Genomic DNA, 23,386 nt, shown 5'->3' on the forward strand with positions numbered 1-23,386 from the left:
CCCACTGCTGGGATCCCCACTGATCCCAAGAACAGCGTCCTGAAGTGAAGGCAGCATCGGGTGCGCATGTGCACTGCCGCTCCATTCATTTTATTGTGCCCGTCAGAGAGAACAGAGTTCAAACACTTGGCTAGCTCTGTTGGTCCCAATGAAATGAATGGAGCAGCGATGCATATGTGCAACCACCGCTGCCCTCGCTTTAGGATGGGCTGGAGCTCCGTTCTCGGGTTTAGTGGAGGTCTGATTGCTGAAACTCCCTATTGTTCTGAAAGTTATTCCCGCACATGTAGGTAAGGGATAGTTCTCAAACACAGAACAACCAATGTAAGAAAATATGTGAGAATGTAACATTGTTTATCTATCAGATTTTTTAATAGTAACTCGCTCCCTATTCCATGGTGTCCAATAGGCGTATGAAAATCTCACTCTTTAGAGTGCTGTGAATGTGCACTCCCATAGAAGTCTATGACCGGGCACACGCACAGCGGTCTGAAAACAGGTATTCAGACTGCACCCGGACTTCAAGAGACACAGCAGGAACAGGGGCAATGGTGAGTATAAAAAAAAAGCATCTCCTGTCTTCCCGGCACCTCACCGACCACCACCATAACTTATGCTGCTGTTCAATGGAGTCACTTTTTCTTTAAGAATCCAGTGCGGATTTCATCCTCCATGCAGAAAACATCATGGGGATGGAAACCAGTAATGAACCTGGACAGCACCATATGGGAGAATATGTGAGACGGAGACTAACAGGGACAGAAACTGTGTGAGGTCTCCGTCTCACATATTCTCCCATATGCTTTTGTCCTCGTTTCCATTTGCCATGAAGAAAACCATGTGGGGATGGAATTGGTGCCGTTTTCACAAAACAATGTGAAACACGTCTAACCTAGAAATCAAGGCAAAACAATATATTCTGCCATGCTACACGCAGAGACAACCACACCGGCGGGAACTGCTTATACACATGCGTTTTTTAAAATTATATCCATCTAGATGGGGAGGAAAAAAAACAATGATAAGCCTTGTACCTCAAAAATAGTATTATTGTTGTAAGGGTGTTTGGATTCTCGGACTTGCACCGCGGTTCCCGGCTCTTCCATAAATTGACAAGCTGTAAGTGCTACTGTGCCCAGCATGCTCTCACTGCAGCCACCCAGCACCTTCTGCAAGATCTACAGGAAAAGAAAGGTAGGCTTTTACAACTCATCTAAAAGCTTTTCAGATTACAAGCAGCCCAGACTATTTGTCAGACAGCCCCTAGTGCTATTACTCAGAGATGTGATACTGCTAAATAGAATAGCTCGTCATTTAACGGAGGCGTTTTTGATAGAAACATGCCTCACATCTGGATGTGAATTGCACGATGGCGAGCACAATATTGGGCTAAGTTTCATGGCCTGACATCACGTTTGCCCATGTGTAGGTAGCCCAAGTCAGAGGCATAACTATAGTAAGTGCAGCCGCACAGAGACCATGGAACTTTAGGGGGTTCTTAAGCGCTCTTCCCTTTATAAGACGACCAGTACTATAAATAAAGCAATACTGTTTGGGGTCCCTACTACAAAATTTGCAATGGGATCCAACAGCTTCTACTTTAAAGAGGGCCCATCAGTTTTTTTTCTCTTTCATTTAAATTATAAGATCTATTAATTAAATATTAACATTATAAATTGGCACTCAAAAATATTTTAAAAGTCCCAAAATACTTGCTTTTACTTTACAGTATTAATGCAAGCTGTCCGACTCCACACAAGAGTCTGGTACAGAGAGCTGTGAGTGGAGTTTCCCATAATTCTCAAAGCCGCTTCCAATACGCCTCCATGACACAGTATTAGAGTTGAGAAATCTGGCAGCTCTGAAGAGCGGTATTTTGTGCAGTATTAGAGCTCCTACCCACTTGCGTTTTTTTTAAACGCAAATGTCAATGGCACTTCCTAATGTTAAAAACGCATCGAACAAAAATCGCAAAGCACCAACTTGCGATACGTTTTTAGAGCAGTTGTCCTCATCGATAAAAATGCAAATGGGCTGTAAAAGTCAGGCCCAATGCCCACATACTGAAATTTCACAGCGAGATTCCGCACACAATTTCCTCCGCTGCACATTGCCATAGGATTGCAAGCATGCACGCAATCCTATACAGGCATCCGCGATTTTGATCACGGAAAATCCGCGTGGTAATAAAATCGTGGCATTTTTTATTTCTGTGCGAGCATTGTACAGAAATATCCCCACTGACACGCTGGCTCTGCGAATGTGTGACAGAGAGAAGACACCGAACGGGTAAGCAAGAGGTCACTGTAGAGGCATGGGTGGCATCCTGCTGCAAGAATCTCGCAGTTGGAATCCGACCCAGTCGTGTACATAAGGCCTAAGGCTTCATGAAAAGATGAAAAAAACATAAGTTCTGAAAAATGTGTGAGAACATTTTACGCTGTAAACGCTGCTCTTCAGCGCTGTAAAGCTCTCAACACCTACAAGGTGCTTGAGCTGTATTGTTAACACCCTAACAGGAGAGTTTAAAAGATAAAATTGGAATACCGCTCAGGGAAGGATAAAAAGGGGATTTGAGAAGAAGCTTCTTGGCGTAGGAAGTCAACGTAATAATTCTGAACAAAGTTTTGCGAGGAACAGACTAATTGCATCATGGCATAATAACAATGTGCTAAAAGTCACTTAAACACCTGGGAAAGAAGATCCAGAGTTTAGACTACCATTAGATAAAATGTAGCTTTCCCAATTATTATATACAAGCTATACATCACCAGTATATAAGAATGGCCTGATGTCATTTACAAGGCACATCGAGAACTGTTTAGTCTATAGGTTCTAATGAAAATTTGTTTGGTTTGCATATGGTAAAACAAATACATATGCTTCAATGCACACAAATATTTGTACGACATTTTAAACAACTGCTGATTAAATTACTGACAGCTTCAAACGAAGTCCACAGTGTGGATAGGCAGCAGGGAAAGCAAGAAAAACTGTGATCCTGCTGTATACAGCTCTAGTGAGATCACATCCGGGTACTGTGTTCAGTTCTGGAGACCTCATCTATAGAAAGACATTGATGATATAGAACAAAAATACTGGAAGGTCTCAAGAACAAAATGTATTAGGAGAGACTAGGCTATGCACACTTTGTTCATTTTTTAACCCTTTTGCCCAAAAATAAATTTTTATAATTGGAATTAAAAATGTTGCACCGTTTCTCCTTCGCACTTGTAGTGCATAGCTATATATTGCAAGCTGGAGGACTTTCATTTACATTTCCCATAGAATAATAATTTCTTAGTAGAGATGAGCGAGCATACTCGCTAAGGGCAATTACTCGATCGAGCATTGCCCTTAGCGAGTACCTGTCCACTTGGAAGAAAAGGTTCGGTTGCCGGCGCGGGTGACAGGTGAGTTGCGGCCATGAGCAGGGGGGAACAGGGGGGGGGGGGGGGGAGAGAGAGAGATCGAGCAATTGCCCATAGCGAGTATGCTCGCTCATCTCTATTTCTTAGAACTCTGCAGTGTGCTGTAGCTGTGATATTCCTCTAGAAAATGTATCAATTAATTGATAGTTGTGTGTCATCACTCCCGTAATAAGACAGTGACAGACTGCAGTGACACACCCTCCCCATTGAGAAAAGGACGGATAATGCCCACTATCAAATTAATTCCTACATTTCCAAGAGCAAAGTCACTTTTACATGCACAGATAATCTTTCAAAGACTGAGTGATCTAATCGCATAAAATGTTAATAGCCATTAACACTATCATCTTCATTTGCATGTAAAAGGACCTGCAGGAGTTGTTTACAGAGCCCAGTGTGTGTTTAAACACACTCCCAGCTGTGCAAAAAGCTGCCATCACATTCCATTGTTCTCCTCTGGGCTAGTATAAAAATGCCACAGGGAGAACATCCTTAAGTCTATTGAAAGCGGAGCGAAATACATTCAAATGGAACATATTTGCTTAATCTGAACGTTGGATTTTAAGTGAACCAAAATCCATTGTTTAAACGAAAAAGTGCACGATGCCCACATTTACATGTAACGATATCGCTCATTTTCGGCCGTTTGGATGAATTTTGAGCGATAATCGTTGCATGTAAAAGGGCTTTAACAGTACAATGCAGTTTTAAGAGTAAGTGCTCCACTAAAGTTATTTATCAAAATACAAAATGAGAAATGGTGACAGGTGCTTGTAAACTATAAAATGAAATATTCTCTGTGTTATACTTACTGGCCTCATGTCCTCCACCCCTGTGCATCATACACTATATCTAGTCCATGTGTTATCAAGATACTGCGGTGAGCCGATTGTTCCCTGCCTCTTTTTGTATATGATGAAGTACAATAAAAGGCACAAAAAAGATCCCCTTGGGGTAAAATTACACTACTGCCACTAACGCTAGCATTTTACTGGCAATTGCTGGGCTGCACCTGGACTATGAATATAATCAGAAGCTTACACACAGACAAAAATCACAGCAATTACAGAAAAGTCTTCATTTTCTAAAGTCTGAAGAAGAAAAAAAAAAAAATTACAAAAACGCCCGCATGCTCCTTATTACGTTTTATGTTCACACTGCCCAGGTAAAGCAATGTGATACGGCTTCACAACAAAGGAGAAGTTCTAGAAGCTTGATGAAACTATTACCTTTTCCCACAGCTGCTTTTCTTCTAGGTGCATCAGCATGTTTAGGATATAGGTGATATGTGCCGGTCCGCTCAGCTCCAGGATGTCTTCATTCAGGGGAATACCACCGGGCCATTCTGCCAGCAGGGATGCCAGCACGTGGCGCGCATATATTACACCTGTAGCCTCATTCACATGGTACAAGTAATCCCGTACTGCCATTTTGCTGCGCGAGTCAAGCTCCTTGCGGAGGAGAACGGAGCTCTTGGTGCGCCTTTGCTTGGCATAGCTGAGCTGAAGTTCACTTTCACTTGTTACAATAAGTTTTTGAGTGACTGGGTTGGTCTCCTCTGTGGCTTTTTCACACTGCATTGGCTTCAGCTGCAAAAGAGATAGTTTCAAGCATCATGAGTTACTTTCTTTTTCATTTCTGGAATGTGTAGGTGCTTTAAATTACACGTGTGGGAAGCATGTATATGGTTTCTGCATGCAAGTTATTTTACTATGGTGAAGTAATTCATATGCTTCCTTTGAGCTGGAGAATATCCCTTTTCTTGTCTGTTATCATTGGGGGACACAGCTCTGACCTTGCGGTATAGCTTCTGCCACTAGGAGGCGACACTAAACATAAAAGGGTTAACTCCTCCCACTAGCTATATTTCCCCTGCAAGCATCGTGCTAGCTTAGTGTCTAGGAGGCAGGACTGTCTCTCCTACAGAGACTAATGTTTTTTCTTTTGCATTTTTTATTTTTTCTCCAGAAGATCAGGGAATAACAGGGAGGCAGGACTCTCCCCGTTAACCCGAGGAGGGTGAACAGAGGAGAACCCAACCCTCTGTTGTCTGCCGAGTCCCTCAGAAGACAAGGAGGCAAACTCGGCCCCCAAACTGAGCGTGACCCGCCAGCCATAGAGCCTCCCTTTCTTATGGTCCGGCATCCCCTGCCCTATCAAAGGCAGACGATGGTGTGGAGAAGCTCTGCTGGAGCCAGGAAGCCACCCTACCTCGGTCAAGAGGTAAGTATGCGGGTTTATTTTTGTTAGTCTGCCACCGTGCGGACCGTAACTGGTGCTTATTTTGCGGCTTTTGCCCCCACCTAGGGGCCAGTTTGTTGCCTGCGCTTGTATGGGCTGCGCGCCTGGTGCAGACTGCAGCTCTAGTGTGTCCCCTACTGTTTTTGATGTGCTGCCCGCGACCCCTGTAGCGCCGCCGACCGCTTGTGACCGCCTCCCGGGTTTTGCGTTTTGCTGCCTGCGGAACCCTCTGCGGTTCCGACTGCCCGCGCAGATCTTTGTGCGATCCATTGTGCCGCCCGCAGTTCTGGTGGGGCCGCCTGCCGCATCTTGGGCCGCGCCTTGATGCACAGCCCGCGGCTCCCTACGGGCCGCTTTAGTTCTGAAGCGGCCACCTGCGGTCCTTATGTGCTGCCTGCGGCTTTGGTGGACCCGCCGGCGGCCCTTGTTGTGCCGCCCATAGCTTCTTTAGCACCGCCCGTCGCTCCGGTAGGGTCGCCCGCGGCCTCTCTTGCACTGCCCACGGCTCCAGTGGGGCTGTCTGCAGCTTTCTGTGCATCGCCCGTGTCTTCTTGAGGCCACCTGCGGTCCTTGACTGTGCCGCCCGCAGCTCCGATGGGGGCTGCCTGCGGCCCTTGATGTGCCGCCGTGGCTCCAGCGGGGCCGCCTGTGGCCTCGGTCGGCCTGCCTGCGGCTTCTCCTGTGCCGCCCGAGGCTCTAGTGGGCCGCCGTGGCTTGTGGCGCTCGGCCGTCCACGGGGCTCAGGCTTGGGACTTCTGTGCGCGGGGATGTGGTCCCACCGCGCGGTCCTGGCTTGGTGCAGGCATGCGGTCGCTCCTTGGGCTGGTGCCATGCTGTTCCCGGCTGTGCTCCACAGTAGGTCAGTGGGGTACATGGCCACATGAGAGCCGCTGTGCGGCCTTTGCAGTGGGGTAATTCTGAAAATGCATGTAAAAATAAAGCGCGAGTTTCATGAAATATGGAACGTTATGTGCAGCGGCCTTCTGGCTGCAGTTTCCTGTGGATTGCTCTATCAGTACACAATGCTGAGATACACACTTTATTTTGTACAAAAAAAAACCCCACTGTCGCCGAGCGGACTTTTTAGTTCTCGAGGCACGGACGTATGATTTTCCCGCCGCGCGGTCACGTGGTTAGCATACGCTTCTCCTAGGAAAGATGCCGCCGCACGGCCACGTGTGTTTGCAGGGAGATGCAGCACCTCTTGCTGCATTTTCTGGTCGTTGCTGCTGTATGACCTATTTTCCACTGGGCGTTTGTCTAATTGCATTTGTCGCCGCCCACCGTGTACGCAGCTATACTGTACTGACTCCTGCAGTACCTTCTGTATAGAAAGAGTACTCGCACAGGAAGTCACTGGATCGCCCCTCATGTTTCCTCCGGACTGGGTCGAGCCTTGCCAGCTCCCCTATCGCCCCTCCTGCAGTTTCCTGCAGCCAGCGTACCGCAGCGTCCGTGCCCAGGATGACACGCGGACGGGGCCGACCAGAGCCACATGCCAAGTGCGCTCTCGCTGCAGTACAAGATACGTCAACAGAAGACATCTCGCCTTACTGACAACAGCGTCCAAACTGATTGTCAGCATTGCCTGGGCGTGCTGAGTCCTGTAGCACCTTCCATACACAAGGAGTGCTCATACAGGGAGTTCCTGGACTCATGGCTCCTCTTGTCTGCTCAGGGGCCGGGTCCAACATGGGCTGACTACTAGCTCCCCTGTATCGTCAGCCAGCCTGCCTCAGTGTCCACATCCAGGATGACACGCGGACTGGCCGGTCAGAGCCACATACTATATGCGCTCTCGCTGCAGTACGAGATTACATCCAGCAGAGGATGTCTCGTCTTACTGACAACAGTGCCCAAGCTGGTTGCCAGCATTACCCCGGGCTTCCTGAGCCCTGTAGTACCTTCCATATCGGGAAGAGCAGATACACAGGGACTCTCCAGATGCAGCACCCCCACATGTCCGCCCCGCACCGGGTTGAGCCTTCACTAACTATAGCTCCCTGGTTGCCCATCCTGCAGTCCAGGATGACACGCGGACAGGGGCGGCCAGAGCCACACATAAGTGCGCTCTTGCTACGATGAGAGATTACACTCAGTTGGAGAATATCGCGTCTTGCGGCACTGAGAGCTGTGGTACCTTCCATACCGGAAGGAGTGTGTGCTCAGAAAATCCTCTGAACGCATTGCTCCTCGTGCATGCGCTGGTCCAGGTCGAGCCATCCCTCATCGGCTCTCCGGGTGACTCTCCTATAGTTCCATGCAGCCAGACGTACCGCGGTGTTTGAGTCCAGGATGACTTGCGTAGAGGGGCGGCCACAGCCATGTGCTATGTGCGTTCTCACTACAGGACGAGATTACATCCAGCCGGAGAATATCTCGTCTTACAAACACGGGCTCGAACTGATGGTCAGCATGCTCCAGGCTTGCTGACACCTGTGGTACCTTCCTTCCAGAAGGAGCTCTTACACAGGGACACATCTCTCCTCATGTCTGATCTGGATCGGGTGGAGCCCTCCCTAGTGGTAGCTCTCCAAACCCCTCCCGCACTCCCCTGCTGGCAGCAGAATGTCTCGCTTTACAGGCATTGTTACTCAAGCCGACAGTCAGCTGTAATCCGGCCTCGATCAGACCTGTGGTACGTTCCTTACCGGAAAGAGTATTTGCACGGGAATACCATGCATGCAGCTCCTCATGCCGGACCAGATTGAGCCTGGCCTAACAGCTAGATACACTATCGTTACTTGCCTGCAGTTACCTGCACCCAGTCTACCGTAGTACAGCAACGTGTGCTCACTACATTTGGGATCCACCCAGAAGTCTCGTCCGAAAAACAAGATTGTCATACGGCCTGTTGACTTTTCTCCAGCCTTGCTGTGACCTGTGGTACCTTACAGATGGAAAAAGTACTATTCATAGGAACTCGGCAGACACATCGCGCCTCCTCCCCGATCTACAGCGGGTGAGCTTGAGCAACGGACCTTTACCTAACTGATATCTCTCCCTCGATGACCGCCTGCAGTTTCTACAGGAAACCTTACTGCAATCTGCGATTATAGGAGAGCCGCCCACAACCGCATACTGTGTGTGCTCTCGCCACATACGACAGGGAGGTTTCAGTCAGAGCAGCTCGTCCTTCGCACAGCCCAGTCTATGCATAGTGGCGATCTGGGGCCCAACTCCGGCAGCGAGATGGGGAAATATAGATACATCTGGAAAGTGCCCCTCCGGTCAGACCTATGACATGCTGATATGCTGTGAGCGCTCCCTTTTGGGCGGTCTCAGAACTGCAAGTCACCTTGGGTTTTTTCTAGGAATCTGGACGGCTAGTTCTATCAGCCGCGTACATTTGGACGTGGATAGCCTACAGGCATGACACCGGTTGAGACTGAGTGCCCTGCTGTCCCTGATAGGTGCAGAACAGCCCACGTTCCCCCTATATTGTGGATGGGCAGATGCGGCCCACAAGGAGAACTCTTAAGTCAGAGCAGTCTCTAATTTAGCTACTTGAGCATTCGCCACGGATCGTATAAGGAGGCTAACATGTCCAACGGAGTTTAGTTGGATGGATCCAGGAACACGCTGTGATCCTTCTGCGTTCTGCCTGCATTATTGCTTGCAGGAGACCGTGAGCCATGCTAGGCTTCTACTGTTGGCAATCCTTGGGGGTTGCCCCTTTCCACTACTGAGGTTACCTCAAAAAGGACCAGCGAGATTCCCGTATCGGTGTGCCCTTGCTGTGCTGCCAACTTCTTGTGCATAGTGGTTTCATGAGGTTGCACCAATAGGTTGGTACAGGGCCAGCCCGAGTTAACTAACTTCGTCGGAAGCCTAAGATTCCATGCAAGGGGTGCATGCTGTGGTCATTGACACAGGATTATGGGGTTGAAGGATCTTTTGGCATGAGTCCTTTTCGCTCTACAGCTAACCAAGTAGTTGACCGAATGGCTGGGGACGTACGGATATGTGGCATTAGAGCCAGGCTGCGCTTCAGCTATGCGACCTGGGTCCAGAGTTCAGATCTTGGGTCCTGAGTCTCCCACATTCTGGTGGTAGTCAGCTGCAAAGATGACCCCTTCAAGATAGTCAAAAGGTAGCCAGGAACCTTTCATCAACACGGGACTTCAAGCAGAAGCGGTTCTAGATGCTGCTGATACCAGGATCCACTTCAATCAAGTTTCAGGTGGGCACCTTTCTCGGTAGTGCCTCGTTCCAAGGAACGCTCCGGTGGCAAGTGGGTGCGGTCTGACTATGCAAGAGTACCTCTCTCAGGTAGCATTCTTCAGTCACGCTGCTGGTAATATAAGCAAAGGGGACTCCTTGCACTGGCTCTGCTCGCGGCAGTACAGGGTTACAGTGCCAGGCAGTTATAGCCTCAGGCCGTGTTATGGCTTATAGTACTCGAACGATGGGTGCCTCGTCGGATGCTCCTTATCGGGAGTTTTTCTTCTCTCTGGAGGATGGATGGGCCGGTTACTTGAGCCCCTTTATGTTCCTCTCTGAGCATGCTGGATGCCTAGGCATCCGTTAACATTAGTTGCAGTTAAGGAGCGTATTTGCTCCTTACATATACGGTTTCTTATATTTTCCCGCCCCCTTGGGTACTGCTCTAGAATGTCCCAAGGTCAGAGCTGTGTCCCCCAATGATAACAGACGAGAAAACTAGATTTTGTAAGAACTTACCGTAAAATCTTTTTCTCGTCTTGTTCATTGGGGACACAGCACCCACCCAGTCTGGTATAGGACTGTAACATATACTCCCTAGTGGGAGGGTCCTCGGTGCTGTCGCACACGGTGTTGGAATGAGTTGTATACAAACTGAGCTAGCACGATGCTTGCAGTGGGGGTATAGCTAGTGGGAGGAGTTAATACTTTTATGCTTCGTGTCACCTCCTAGTGGCAGAAGCTATACCCCAAGGTCAGAGCTGTGTCCCCCAATGAACAAGGCGAGAAAGATATTTAAGTTCTTACAAAATCTAGTTTTCTATACACAATGTATAAGATATGTAGACATATTATAAACCGTGAAGTGTAATGGTGATTGGGCTGTGCATACTTCTGGCTTTTTAAATAAGAGGATTTTCACTAAAACTTGGCGATTAAAAGCAATCTTATAAGCTAAGTTATGTAAAAATAAAGCAAAACAAATATACATACCAGGTTTTGTGGAATAATCATATCAGTTTCTGCCACATTCAAGACTGGCTCCTCTAATTTTTCAGATTTAAGGGGCTGCCATTTCCGTGCCACCTTCTTGACTTTCTCATCAACCACAACAGTTTTGCCATCAAATCTTTGAGAGGAAAAATAAAAATTCTAAAACTTTTATAAGGTCACAAAACACTTTAGCTATCATTTTTTTGCTAATAAAAACATATAGGTCACTGCTGGCGAACCTTTTAGGCCTCATGTCCACGAGGTTAAAATCCGCAGCGTTTCCGCGCCCCATAGGGATGCATTGGACACCCGCAGGTAGTAAATACCTGCGGATGCCATTTTTCCCTTCAGGCGCGGATCCGCGTGCGGGAAAAAATCCGGACATGCTCCATTTTAGTGCAGGTCTCCCGCAGGCTTCTATTGGAAGCCGTCTGGATCCGCGGAACACCCGTACCATAATTAAAACTCACCTGTCCTGGACGCTGCAGGTCTCCCTTCCTTCCTGGCCGGATCTTCTTTCTTCGGCCCGGCGGATGTGCCCGGCACGCTCCTGGCGTGCTGAGCACATCCGCCGGGCCGAGGAAAGAAGATCCGGCCGGGAAGGAAGGAAGAACCGCAGCGTCCGGAGAGGTGAGTTTATTCTTATTTTTTGGCCTCATGTCCGCGGGGCAGGAGGGACTCGCTACGGATTCTCCATGAAGAATCCGCGGCAGGCCTGATTTTTCCCATGGACATGAGACCTTAGAGAAAGAGTGCCCAAACAGCCACCCAAACCCACTTATTTACCGCAAAGTGCCAACATGTCAGGGGGCGGGGCTTATCGTGATGTATGATTTCTACCTCTATCATTATAAAACAGACAGGGCAGTTTCAAAATAGACAGGGATGAACGCTTTGTGTTTTATTTCCTAGCTGGAGCCCTGGAGTACCATTGGGGCGGATTTTGACTGGAAATCAGTTGCGTACCCGCAGCTGATTTCATACTATACTTTCTCTGTAGGCTTCCCGCTGTCAGCGCTCCTCAGCTTCCGGTTCCCAGTGGCCTGTAGTGGCCTCACCTGACCAGCGGCGCCACACCTGATTAGGCCACTGGGAACTGGAAGCCGGGAAGCGCTGACAGCGGTAAGCCTTCGGAGGAGGTAAGGGGAGCCCCGCATAGTATGAAATCAGCTGTGGATACGCAATTGATTTCTTGTCAAAATCCATAGCAATAGTGTGGATTTTAACTCTATTTTTGATGCAGAAATTGCCACAGAAATTACCGCTGCGGACATTCCGCAACATTTCCACCATGAGTAAACATACCCCAAAGTCAGCTTGAGGTATGCTGCCACATACAGAGTGGCCTCAGTAGTAACAGTGTCACCCACAGTGGCCTCAGTAGTAACAGTGTCCCCTATATCAGTCTCCTAGTAATAGTGACCCCCACAGTGGCCTCAGTAGTAATAGTGTCCCCTATATCAGTCCCCTAGTAATAGTGATCCCCATGAGCCTCAGTAGTAATAGTGTCTCCTATATTGGCCCGAGTAGTAATAGTGTCCCCCACAGTGGCCTCAGTAGTATTAGTGTTCCCTATATCAGTCCTAGTAGTAATAGTGACCCCCACAGAGGCCTCAGGAACAACAGTAACCCCCACAGTGGCCCTCAGTAGTAATATTAACCCCACAGTAGCCCCAGTAATAATAGCCCCCTCAGTAGTAATATTAACCTCACAGTAGCCTGAGTAATTATAGCAACTCCCTCAGCAGCCCCAGTATTAACTTTCAGTAGCCCCAGTAAGATAAAACCCCTCAGTAATAATAATATTGCCCACAGTAGCCCCAGTAATAGTAAATCCCTCAGTAGTAATAATATTCCCCACAGTAGCCTCAGTAGTAATATTATCCCCCCTCAGTAGCCCCAGTAGTAATATTATCCCCTCAGTAGATCCAGTAGTAATATTATCCCCTCTCAGTAGCCCCAGTAGTAATATTATCCCCTCTCAGTAGATCCTGTAGTAATATTATCCCCTCTCAGTAGCCCCAGTAGTAATATTATCCCCTCTCAGTAGATCCTGTAGTAATATTATCCCCTCTCAGTAGCCCCAATAGTAATATTATCCCCTATCAGCCCCAGTAGTAATATTATTCTCTCTCAGTAGCCCCAGTAGTAACATTATCCCCTCTCCGTAGCCCCAGTAGTAATATTATCCCCTCTTAGTAGCCCCAGTAGTAATATTATCCCCTCTTAGTAGCCCCAGTAGTAATATTATCCCCTCTTAGTAGCCCCAGTAGTAATATTATCCCCTCTCAGTAGCCCCAGTAGTAATATTATCCCCTCTCAGTAGCCCCAGTAGTAATATTATCCCCTCTCAGTAGCCCCAGTAGTAATATTATCCCCTCTCAGTAGCCCCAGTAGTAATATTATCCCCTCTTAGTAGCCCCAGTAGTAATATTATCCCCTCTTAGTAGCCCCAGTAGTAATATTATCCCCTCTCAGTAGCCCCAGCAGTAATATTATCCCCTCTCAGTAGCCCAAGTAGCAATATTAACCCCTCCTCCTTGTATTCAGCGCCGCTCTTCCTCTTCTCGGGGCTGATCCCAGGGTGCACAGTGACATCAATGTGCACGCTTAGAACGTTTCCCCGCTTGTCCTCTCCTGCAGAACTAAGGAAGAGAGGACTCAGGGGAGGAGGATACTGAGTGCACACCGACATCAGGGTGTGCGCCGGGATCAGCGCTGCCAGCAGCGCCGCTACGTGATCACCAGCAGGGAGTTGTGGCACGCCAGCTGGTAATCGCTATCGTGGTTGAGTAGCAGTTGGCTGTGTGTGCCAGCAGGGAGGGCTCCGCGTGCTGCCATAGTTACAGGTGGTGAAATATATGTGGTCTAAAAAGTCTTAAACACAAAAAAAAAAAATGTAACTATATACAGAAATAAATGAAAACAGGAAATATGAGATAGCAAAACAATATAATAGCAAGCTTCCATGAGCATCCAGTAATCCTGAAATAAAACGTAAATTCCTCATACATTACCTTGTGTGTACTTTTTCAAGGAAGGAATCGGTATTCTTCATTTCCATCTCATACATGGCACGAAGGATATGTAAAGGTACATTGTGGGACTCGTGAATTACCTGACGGAAACATGTACAGTTCATTTATTTCAAAAAACCATAAAGTGCATGATAACATCTAAGACATTTTATTTTCCTCATTTATCTCCATTTGATTTTTTGGTTTCCTGTCCACGGGCGTTTTGGTAAAACGCTGTGGGTCTTCCTGCAGCATTTTACCAGTATTTGTAAATGCCAGCTCTGCAACAAAGACCATGTATGGGCAGCTAGTGTACTGCACATGCCCGTGTACCACACGTACGCGGTCATGCACAGTGTGAGTTACGCAATTCCAACATGCTAATATGATTGGAACTGTGTAACACAATGTAACAAATTTCCTGCGAGTTACTACGTATGACACTGGTGTACTGCGCCTGTGTAATATGCAGTAATCATAAACCTGTGTGAGCCCGGCCTAATGCGTTCCCACTGCATATCCTTTACAATACATCTTAACCTTTTGCACTGCCAGGGTTTTTTTTGCACATTTTGTACCCATAATAGTCAGGACAATTTTCTCACTTGACATGTGCAAATAAAATCTAAAATTACAAATTAAAAAAAATTATAAATCATATATTTATTTTGCAAGATGTGATACAAACAGGCATGTAGGCGTACAGATTCCATATGGTATCTTGCAGCATATCGCTCCACATTTGCTGTAACTGATCTTCTGAGCGGATACAGATTGAAAGCTGTGCAAATGGTCCCACTGATCAGAAGACAGGACAGATGCTGTAGATTTTCCACAGCTATTACTAAGGACCCCCATAGTAAAATCCAAAACACTTAATCAGCTGTTCTCCTATTTATACCCCTAATTTACATGTATCCAACTTAGTTAATGTGTTTTGAAGATATTCTGAGCACTGGACAAGTTTCCCTCATCTCTCCTATGTAATACCAGAGCCAACACGAGTATATATGCAGTCCTCACACAAGGGAAATTCTACAGGCGTACTTCGTTATGTATGCGGAGAGCTGGCATACGTGTTGCAGAAAATCCACAGCATTTCCACAACGAAATAAACACACACTTACACTCCATATATGTTTGAGAGAATTGGTGCTAGAACTTAGTGCTCAGCTTGTCTTTTATTCCTTTACCTGAAAACATATTGTAGTAGCTTCATCAAGATCTTCTAAAGGATTCGTTTTCTGCTGCGTTGCGTCAGAGGGCGACTCCAAGTCTTTGTCTTGGGCCGGTTTCTCGGAATCTGATTGTAGTGTTTCAGACGCAGAATTTGCTTCTTTCTTTGATGAATACAGCATTATAGACAGTATCTGCACAGGCACAAAGAGAAAGGTTTAAAATAAAAAAGCCTATGAAGTTAGCTTTGAAGAACTAGAAGAAAATGTTGCGAATCTTCTAAACCCAGGTGTAACAAAGTTTTTAAAAGTTTTGTATTTTATCAATTTACATACAAATCCTACATTGATATTATGAAACTTTGATAGGCATGATCCATATAAGTGTCAAGTGTTTGCATAACATGAGTTACCAGTCTGCACAGACGTAGTTATAACTCTGCAGGCTTTAACCCTTTCCAATCCACTGCCTGACGTCCAAAGACGTTATGATTTAAGGCTGTACAGCTCTGATGTTGCAAGACGCCCGTCGAGGTTCTCTTACTGTATATTGCCAGCCTCTCTGCTGTTTGAGCCTATCCAACGTGTCACCTCATGCAGTACTGGCTTTAGCCAGCAGATAGCGCCGTTGTATAACAGCAGAAAAAGAGTAAGCCCCCTAGGAAAACCACGATACAAATTGGATTGGAAAGGGTTAAAGCTCACCTCCTCCAATAATCACTTGATTCAGAACGTGTAAGAGCTCTTCTAGACAAAACAAGTATTGTTCAAATAATTGTAAGATTGTGCAAAAATGAATGAGTCAGTGTAAACATGACCAAGGCCTGAACGATGAATAATATTTCATTCACTTATCGTTTGTCATTCATTTTGTGCATGCATAAAAATAATAGTTTGTAGTTTGCCAGTCACTGCAAGGAAAAGGCATCGTTCACAAACCATTCCCAGGCATTTCCCGACTCCCAATAGATGGACTGAACAAGCTCAATGAGAAAATGACAAAAAATGTTATCTATGAGTGTAAATGGTTTGTCATTTGACAGCAAAACAACTCGCTCACTTGTTCTAATGATTAACTGCTTCATGTAAAATGACCCCAAGTCTGTGCTGGTGATCTGAATTGTAGACCATATACTACACACTGCATAATATGCAATCTAAAAAGAAACTGGAATGCACATATAGGGAAATTTACAATAGGCGAAATGTCAAATTGTGACTGGTACCTGTAGCAGCCCACAGATATTTAAACAGATTACCCAACAAAAAACTAAGGCAATCGTCAGGAACTGCAAGAACACGGAAGCAGTCAGCAGTACTTTTTACAATGTAGGTAGCAAACGCCACATCAGAGAAGACAAATCCATTAGCAAACCTTAGCTAAAACATGGTAGCAAGTAAAGTATTTCATGATTTCAGCACCATATCAAAATTTTACTTTTAGCCTGGGTTCACACGGGGCAGAATCCTGGCGGAAATCTCGCGGTTTGGCCGCAGCGAAAAACCGTGAGACTTCCGCCGGCAGAAGCGCTGCTTCAAAACCCGCGGCGGTTTTGAAGCGGCACGGCCGCTCGCTCTTCCGCTGCAGCCGGCGCTCCCATAGAGGAGAGCGAGGCCGCAGTGGAGGACGAAAAAGAATGAGCATGCTGCGGCCGGCAAATCCGCGCCACAGTGCCCGTTTCTGCCGGCTTTGCCGTCCTGTGTGGACGAGAAATCTCGTCCACTCGACTGGCTAATTCTGCGATTAGCGGCCGCAGGCGGACTGGCCGCGGCGAAATTCCGTATGGAATTTCCGCGGCAAATCCCCCCATGTGAACCCAGCCTAATTATTATAATGTGTTAAAACAGATATTTTGGTATAACTTACTGTAAAATTTCTTTCTCGTCACGTTCATTGGGGGCCACAGCCTAGACCATGGGATATAGCCACTGCCCTAGGAGGCGACACTAAGCAAAAAAAGTGTTAGCTCCTCCCCGCTGGCTATATCCCCCCTGCAGGCACTCAGCTAATTAGTCTGTTTGCAAGCAGTAGGTAGCCAGTGGGAGTACATTTATACATATTGTGTTATATACATACCAAACATAAATCTGGCGTAATTCTTTGCCACCAAAAAAATGACCGAAGAACAGAGAGTTCCAGCAACCGCCTAAATAATAAGGGGTGGGTGCTGTGGCCCCCAATGAACGTGACGAGAAAGAAATTTTACGGTAAGTTATACCAAAAATATCTGTTTCTCGTCCGTATCATTGGGGGCCACAGCCTAGACCATGGGACGTTCACAAGCAGTCCCGAAAAAAACATATACTGGGTGGGCACTGCACGTGCGGTCAAACGACTGCCGCCTGCAGGATTTTCCGTCCAAGAGCGGCATCGGATGATGCGGCTATATGGACTCTATAAAATTTCGAAAATGTATGCACGGACGTCCAGGTGGCTGCCTTGCACACCTGGAGGGCTGAGGCTCCATGACGGACTGCCCAGGAGGCCCCCACCGCCCGTGTGGAGTGGGCCGTAACCCGAAATGGTGGCGAGCGTCCCGAGGCTCGATATGCTTCCGTTATCAGGGACCTTATCCATTTTGATAGGGTGACTTTTGAGGCTGCTAGGCCCCTTCGAGTCCCCTCCGGAATAACGAAGAGGGAGTTGGTCTTGCGGAAATCCCTTGTTCTCTTCACATAGGTTCTCAGCGCCCTTACTACGTTCAGGTGGTGTAGCAGTTTTTCCTTTTTGTGTACTGGATTTGGACAAAAGGAGGGCAAAACGATTTCCTCATTAATATGAAACTGAGAGACTACTTTTGGTAAAAACTCGGGTGATGGTCTTAGTACCACTTTGTCCTGGTGAAAGGCCATATATGGTGTTTGTATAGACAGTGCCGCTAGTTCCGAGACCCTTCGGATCGATGTGATGGCGACGAGGAATGCCACCTTCCAGGTTAGTAACCGCATCGGGATTTCCTTGAGCGGCTCAAACGGCTGGACCGTAATAGTGTCTAACACGAGATTGAGCTCCCAAGTTTGGACCGGAGGCTTAAACGGGGGTGTTGTATGGGCAACTCCTTGCAGGAAAGTCCGTACTGCCATCCTGTTTGCAATTGGTCTTTGGAACAGTACCGTTAGTGCTGATACCTGGCCCCTCAGCGACCCTACCCTTAATCCTACTTCAAGGCCTGATTGTAGGAATGCAAGAATCCTGGACACCGAAAATTGCATTGGTTGTAAACGCCTCTCCTCGCACCAGATGAAGAAGCGCTTCCAGACTCTATAGTAGATTGCTGATGAGGCTGCTTTCCTGGCTCGTATCATTGTCTGGATGACATTCTCCGCATAACCCTTCCTTCTCAATACCTCAGTCTCAACGGCCAGGCCGTCAAATGTAGAGACCTGGAATCCGGGTGAACAAAAGGCCCCTGGGATAGCAGGTCTCTTTGCTCCGGAAGGTGCCACGGTGTGTCGTACAGCATTTCTATGATGGCCGCGTACCAGCTCCTTCTTGGCCAATTTGGTGCTACCAATATCGCCGGTCGCCCTTCCTGCTTGATTTTTCCCAGGATCCTCGGTATGAGCGGGATTGGCGGGAATACGTATAGGAGTTTGTACTCCCTCCACGGAATTGTCAGGGCATCGGTTGCCGCTGCCTGTGGGTCCCGGGCTCGGGACACAAATGGGTGTATCTTGCAGTTCAACCGTGACGCCATGAGGTCCACATCTGGTGTGCCCCATTTCCGGCATATCGTCTGAAAAATTTCTGGATGCAGGCCCCATTCGCCGGGATCTATCCTTTCCCGGCTTAGGTAATCCGCCATCCAGTTTTCTACTCCGGGGATGTACACCGCGGATATTGAGCTTAGATGCCTCTCTGCCCATGTCAGTATGGCTGCCACCTCGCTCATTACCGACGAGCTCCGTGTCCCACCTTGCCGGTTGATATAGGCCACCGCTGTGGTGTTGTCCGTCTGAATGCGTACGCTTTTTCTCTTGAGACTGGGCCCGAAGTGTTGGAGCGTCCGGTAGATAGCTCGCAGTTCTAGAATGTTTATGTGAAGCCTTGCCTCTCTTTGTGACCACTCTCCCTGAACCGATTGGTCCCTCAGTGTTCCGCCCCAACCCGAAAGGCTGGCGTCCGTCGTCACTACTGTCCATTGCCTGGGGCCCAACGGTCGCCCTGCCTGCAGTCTGCCAGGTTTCAGCCACCATTTCAGTGACCCTCGGACCTGAGGGGTTATCTGGATCTGCCGTTCCAGGGTCAGCCGGGACCCATCCCAGCGTGACAGTATCAGGTGTTGTAACATCCTTGATCGGAACTGAGCGAAGGGGATTGCCTCGAATGCTGCCACCATCTGGCCCAGGATAGCCATGCAGTATCTGATGGTCAGTGGTTTCCCCTGCCTTAGGGACCGGACGCCCTGCCGGAGCTTGTGTGCCTTTGCTTGAGGTAGCCGGATCCGGTGGAGGCTGGTGTCGAATATCATGCCCAGAAATTGCAAACGTTGTGTTGGTTTTAGGCATGACTTTTCGTGGTTCACTATCCAGCCGAATTCTTGTAGGGTTTTTATCGTGACGTTCAGGCTCCTGACGTTGTCGTCCAACGATGGTGCTTTTATTAGTATGTCGTCTAGGTATGGAATAGCTTCTATACCTTCCGCATGAACTAGCGCCATCACTGCTGCTAGTACCTTCGTGAAAACTCTTGGTGACGTAGACAGGCCGAATGGCAGCGCCGTAAACTGAAAGTGCCTTCCCTGTGTTTCGAAGCGGAGGAATTTCTGATGTGTTTCCCGGATTGGGATATGAAGGTAGGCGTCCTTGATATCTATCGAGGACAGAAATTCCCCCGGCTGCATGGATGTTATCACGGACTTGACTGACTCCATCCGGAAATGTTTTGTCCTGACGAATCGATTCAATCTCCTTAAGTCCAGGACCGGTCTCACTCTGCCATCCTTTTTGGGTACTAGGAAAAGGTTCGAGTAGAACCCCTGCCTCTCCTGGGCTCCTGGCACTGGTTTCACAACCCCTTGTGCTAGTAGGTTCTGTACTGCTTGTTGTAAGTTGGCTACCCCTTCCGGAGAGGACGGCACTCTGGACTTGCAGAAAAAATTCCGTGGGAGGGTTGTGAATTCGATTGAGTACCCGGATGTCACAATCTCCTGTACCCACTTGTCGTTCACGCGCCTCCCCCATGTCTCCCAAAATTGGGAGAGTCTGCCCCCCACCCTGGTGACACTGGGTGGGGGCAGTGCCTCATGCCACTTTTTTGGTCCCGCCATTTTCGATGTTCCGGGTCGTGGTCGCCACGTCTGTTTTGTTTTAAATGAGGGGCCCCTCTTTGACTCTGCAGGGGTTCTCGTAGAGTGGGACCACTGCCCCGCCCCTGGGCGGGATGGAAAGCGCCGAAAGGGCCTAAAGAACGACTTCTTTCTTAATGGGGCCTTCTCCTTCCTTGCCGCCATTTGCGGTAGTGACGTGCTCTTGCCGCCTGTGGCATCCTTTATCATGACATCCAGTTTGGGGCCGAATAGCCTGTCTCCTTCAAACGGCAATTTCGTTAGCGCTATTTTGGACGCTGTATCCGCTGACCAGCTCTTCAGCCAGAGTGTTCTCCTTGTCGCTACCGATGCGGCGGACGCCCGGGCCACAAATTTGGCTGCGTCAAGCTGAGCTGTGCATACAAACTTATTTGCCTGTATGATATTATCTGTCAGCTCGAGCAACTCGCTTGGTGGAGCGCCTGCTATGATGTCTTTCCGTAATTGTTTGGCCCAGGCTGTGGACGCCTTACTGACCCATGCAGCCGCAAATATCGGTTGCAAGGCTGTGCCTGTGGCTTGAAACACTGTTTTTGCCAAGGTGTCCAGCTTCCTGTCTTGCGGGTTCGCTAGCGTCGCTACTTCGGCTGTTGGCAATGCTGTGCTCCTAGCTAGTCGTGACACGGGTGGGTCGACTACTGGAGGTACCGCCCAACTCTTTTTCAAGCCCCCTGGGAACGGGTAAGTAATTTCCCAAGTCTTCCCGGGTTGCCTGAATTTTTTATCCGGGTTCTGCCACTCCTTGTTAAGGGCTTCCGAGAAATCCGGGTGGTCCGGAAAGACCTGTCGTGATTTCCTCTGTCGTCTAAACGACACCGTGGACGGGGCCGTTTCTACTGTTTCTTCCGTAACCTGGAGGGTTTCCCTTACGGATATCACCAGGCTGTCCATTAGGCTGGCTAGGCGTGACACTTGCTCTTCGTCTAGTTCAGACATTGACGAGTCATCAGAGCGGTCGTAGTCTTCCGACCCACTGCCCTCACCTGCCGTTTGTGCCGTGTCATGGGATGCCCGAGAGCACGACGCTCGTGGGGACTCATGGTGAGCCCGGGCCTGTCTTGTAGAATATCGGGATCGCGACGAGTGCCGTGATCTATGATACGTATGCACAGATTCTCTGGAGCCGTGGGAGCCGCGAGAGTCCCCGGACCGCCTGGACCTGGGGGACCTACCTGACCTCCTGGTGCGCCGTGACCTCCGGGGGGAGTCCTCGCTACTGCGGGACCTCCTCCTCTTGCGTGTCCTCCCTTGTGCGTATTCCGAGGAGGACGCGTCGGAGCTAAGCTCTAACCGGCGTAAAATTGCCGCAGAGGATGAGGCCAGGCCGGAAACGGCAGCAGCCAGGGACCTTGCCCATTGGGGCTCGGGCCCTGGCTCCACAGGGGCGGCGGGGGGCACCGGAGTCCCTGGGGGAGCGCGTGCCGTGGTGCATCCCGCGCAGCGGGGGTCGGTTTGACCGTACGCAAATTTAACGCTGCATGTAGAGCAAGCGTAGTGCTTCACCCTCCCCTTGGCCGGGCTGGAACCCTCTGATCTGGGGTCAGACATGGTAACACAACACAATTTGCAACTGGTGGGTACCGTTTACAGGAATGCCTGCAGGGGGGGGGAGGGGAGGGCGAGGGGAGAACACCGCAAAGTGCCGCCTTGGGCAAGGCTTACCCGGTCTGGCAGCTGTTTGTGCGGTTCCCCCGGTCCAGCTGGAGCCTCTGGTCCTGACGTTTGAATGTTGTCGGGAGTCGACGCGGGTACACACACACGACCTCGTAGCGTTGGTGACCCGGCAGGCGTTGTGGCAGGGACTTGCTGCGGCGTTGTCACTGCTGCTGGTGCCCGAGACAGGAGGTGCTGCTGCTGTCCGGATGCTTCTCCACAGCAGAGGGACACTGCAGAGCCGGATGGCTGGATGGCTGCCGCTCAGAAGCGCTGCTGCCCCTCAGGCGGGCTGCTGCTCAGGCGGGCTGCTGCTCAGGCGGGCTGCTGCTCAGGAGGGCTGCTGCTCAGGAGGGCTGCTGCTCAGGAGGGCTGCTGCTCAGGAGGGCTGCTGCTCAGGAGGGCTGCTGCTCAGGAGGGCTGCTGCTCAGGAGGGCTGCTGCTCAGGAGGGCTGCTGCTGCGGGCTCGGGGAGCTGCACAGTGCCAGGCTCCGGCGTGCGTGTAGGCAAGCTGACACGCTGTGCTGCAGAGAGCGGCCATTCTTTTTCCTGGCTGCCCTTTTTAAGCTTGCCGCGCTCGGAGGGGGCGTGGCCTGGCCGGGAAGCGTCCCCGTGACCCGGAAGTGACGTCTTCCGGCCGTGACGACGGCGCTCCGCCCCCCGGAGCGCCGCGCCCGGAAGTGGCTTGCCGGCCGGCGCCCCGGCGTCCTGCCCTGCCCTGCCCCGCTCCGCTTCTATCCCTGCCAAGGGAGAAACTGCCGCCGCTGCTGCTTCTCTGCCGTCCGAGAGTTGTGATGCCGCGTATCCCAGGTAACCTGCGTCTTGTTCCGCTGCCGCCGCTGCGAGGAGGGAGTCCCGAGTGATTATTTTCTGGTGCTCTCATGTGAGGTCCCAGGTGGAATGCTGCCCTCGCTTAGTCCCAAACAGGGTATTGTTCTGGGGGCCACAGCCTGTCCACACGTCGACAGCTCCAGCAGTGCTTCCCCCTACGCGTCACCGTCAGACAGTGCGCTACTCCAGGGAGGGGGAGCCCTATGGCTGGCGGGTAACCGACTCAGATGCGCATTGCATGGTCGGGCCCCTTTTTCTTCTCTGGGTGAGACGCCGCAGTAGTGGTGGAGACACCCCCTGCCTGCGTCTCCCCCGGGAGGCCAGTAAAGCCAGGGAAAAGCCCCGACTCCCCGGATTCCCGCGAATAGCTTTTCCTACGTCTGCCTCCTAGCAGACACTAAGCTAAAGACTAATTAGCTGAGTGCCTGCAGGGGGGATATAGCCAGCGGGGAGGAGCTAACACTTTTTTTGCTTAGTGTCGCCTCCTAGGGCAGTGGCTATATCCCATGGTCTAGGCTGTGGCCCCCAATGATACGGACGAGAAAATAGTCCTCAAGGAACCTACTAAATAA

General features: G+C 49.5%; 1 protein-coding gene across 2 annotated transcripts in view; it reads right to left on the reverse strand.

Annotated features, from left to right (window-relative positions):
* Positions 1 to 23,386, reverse strand: part of ZZEF1 (zinc finger ZZ-type and EF-hand domain containing 1) — a 145,556-nt gene that overhangs the window by 13,393 nt on the left and 108,777 nt on the right. For both annotated transcript variants that reach the window (XM_066576965.1, XM_066576956.1), the window contains exons 45-49: positions 15,040 to 15,216; positions 13,847 to 13,947; positions 10,830 to 10,965; positions 4,661 to 5,020; positions 1,035 to 1,178 (exon numbers count right to left, since the gene is read on the reverse strand). In XM_066576965.1, coding sequence (XP_066433062.1) covers positions 1,035 to 1,178; positions 4,661 to 5,020; positions 10,830 to 10,965; positions 13,847 to 13,947; positions 15,040 to 15,216 — 918 coding nt within the window. The remainder of the gene's footprint in view (positions 1 to 1,034; positions 1,179 to 4,660; positions 5,021 to 10,829; positions 10,966 to 13,846; positions 13,948 to 15,039; positions 15,217 to 23,386) is intronic.

Source organism: Eleutherodactylus coqui, chromosome 1 (assembly GCF_035609145.1).
Source record: "Eleutherodactylus coqui strain aEleCoq1 chromosome 1, aEleCoq1.hap1, whole genome shotgun sequence".
In the NCBI taxonomy this organism is placed as follows: Eukaryota; Metazoa; Chordata; class Amphibia; order Anura; family Eleutherodactylidae; genus Eleutherodactylus; species Eleutherodactylus coqui.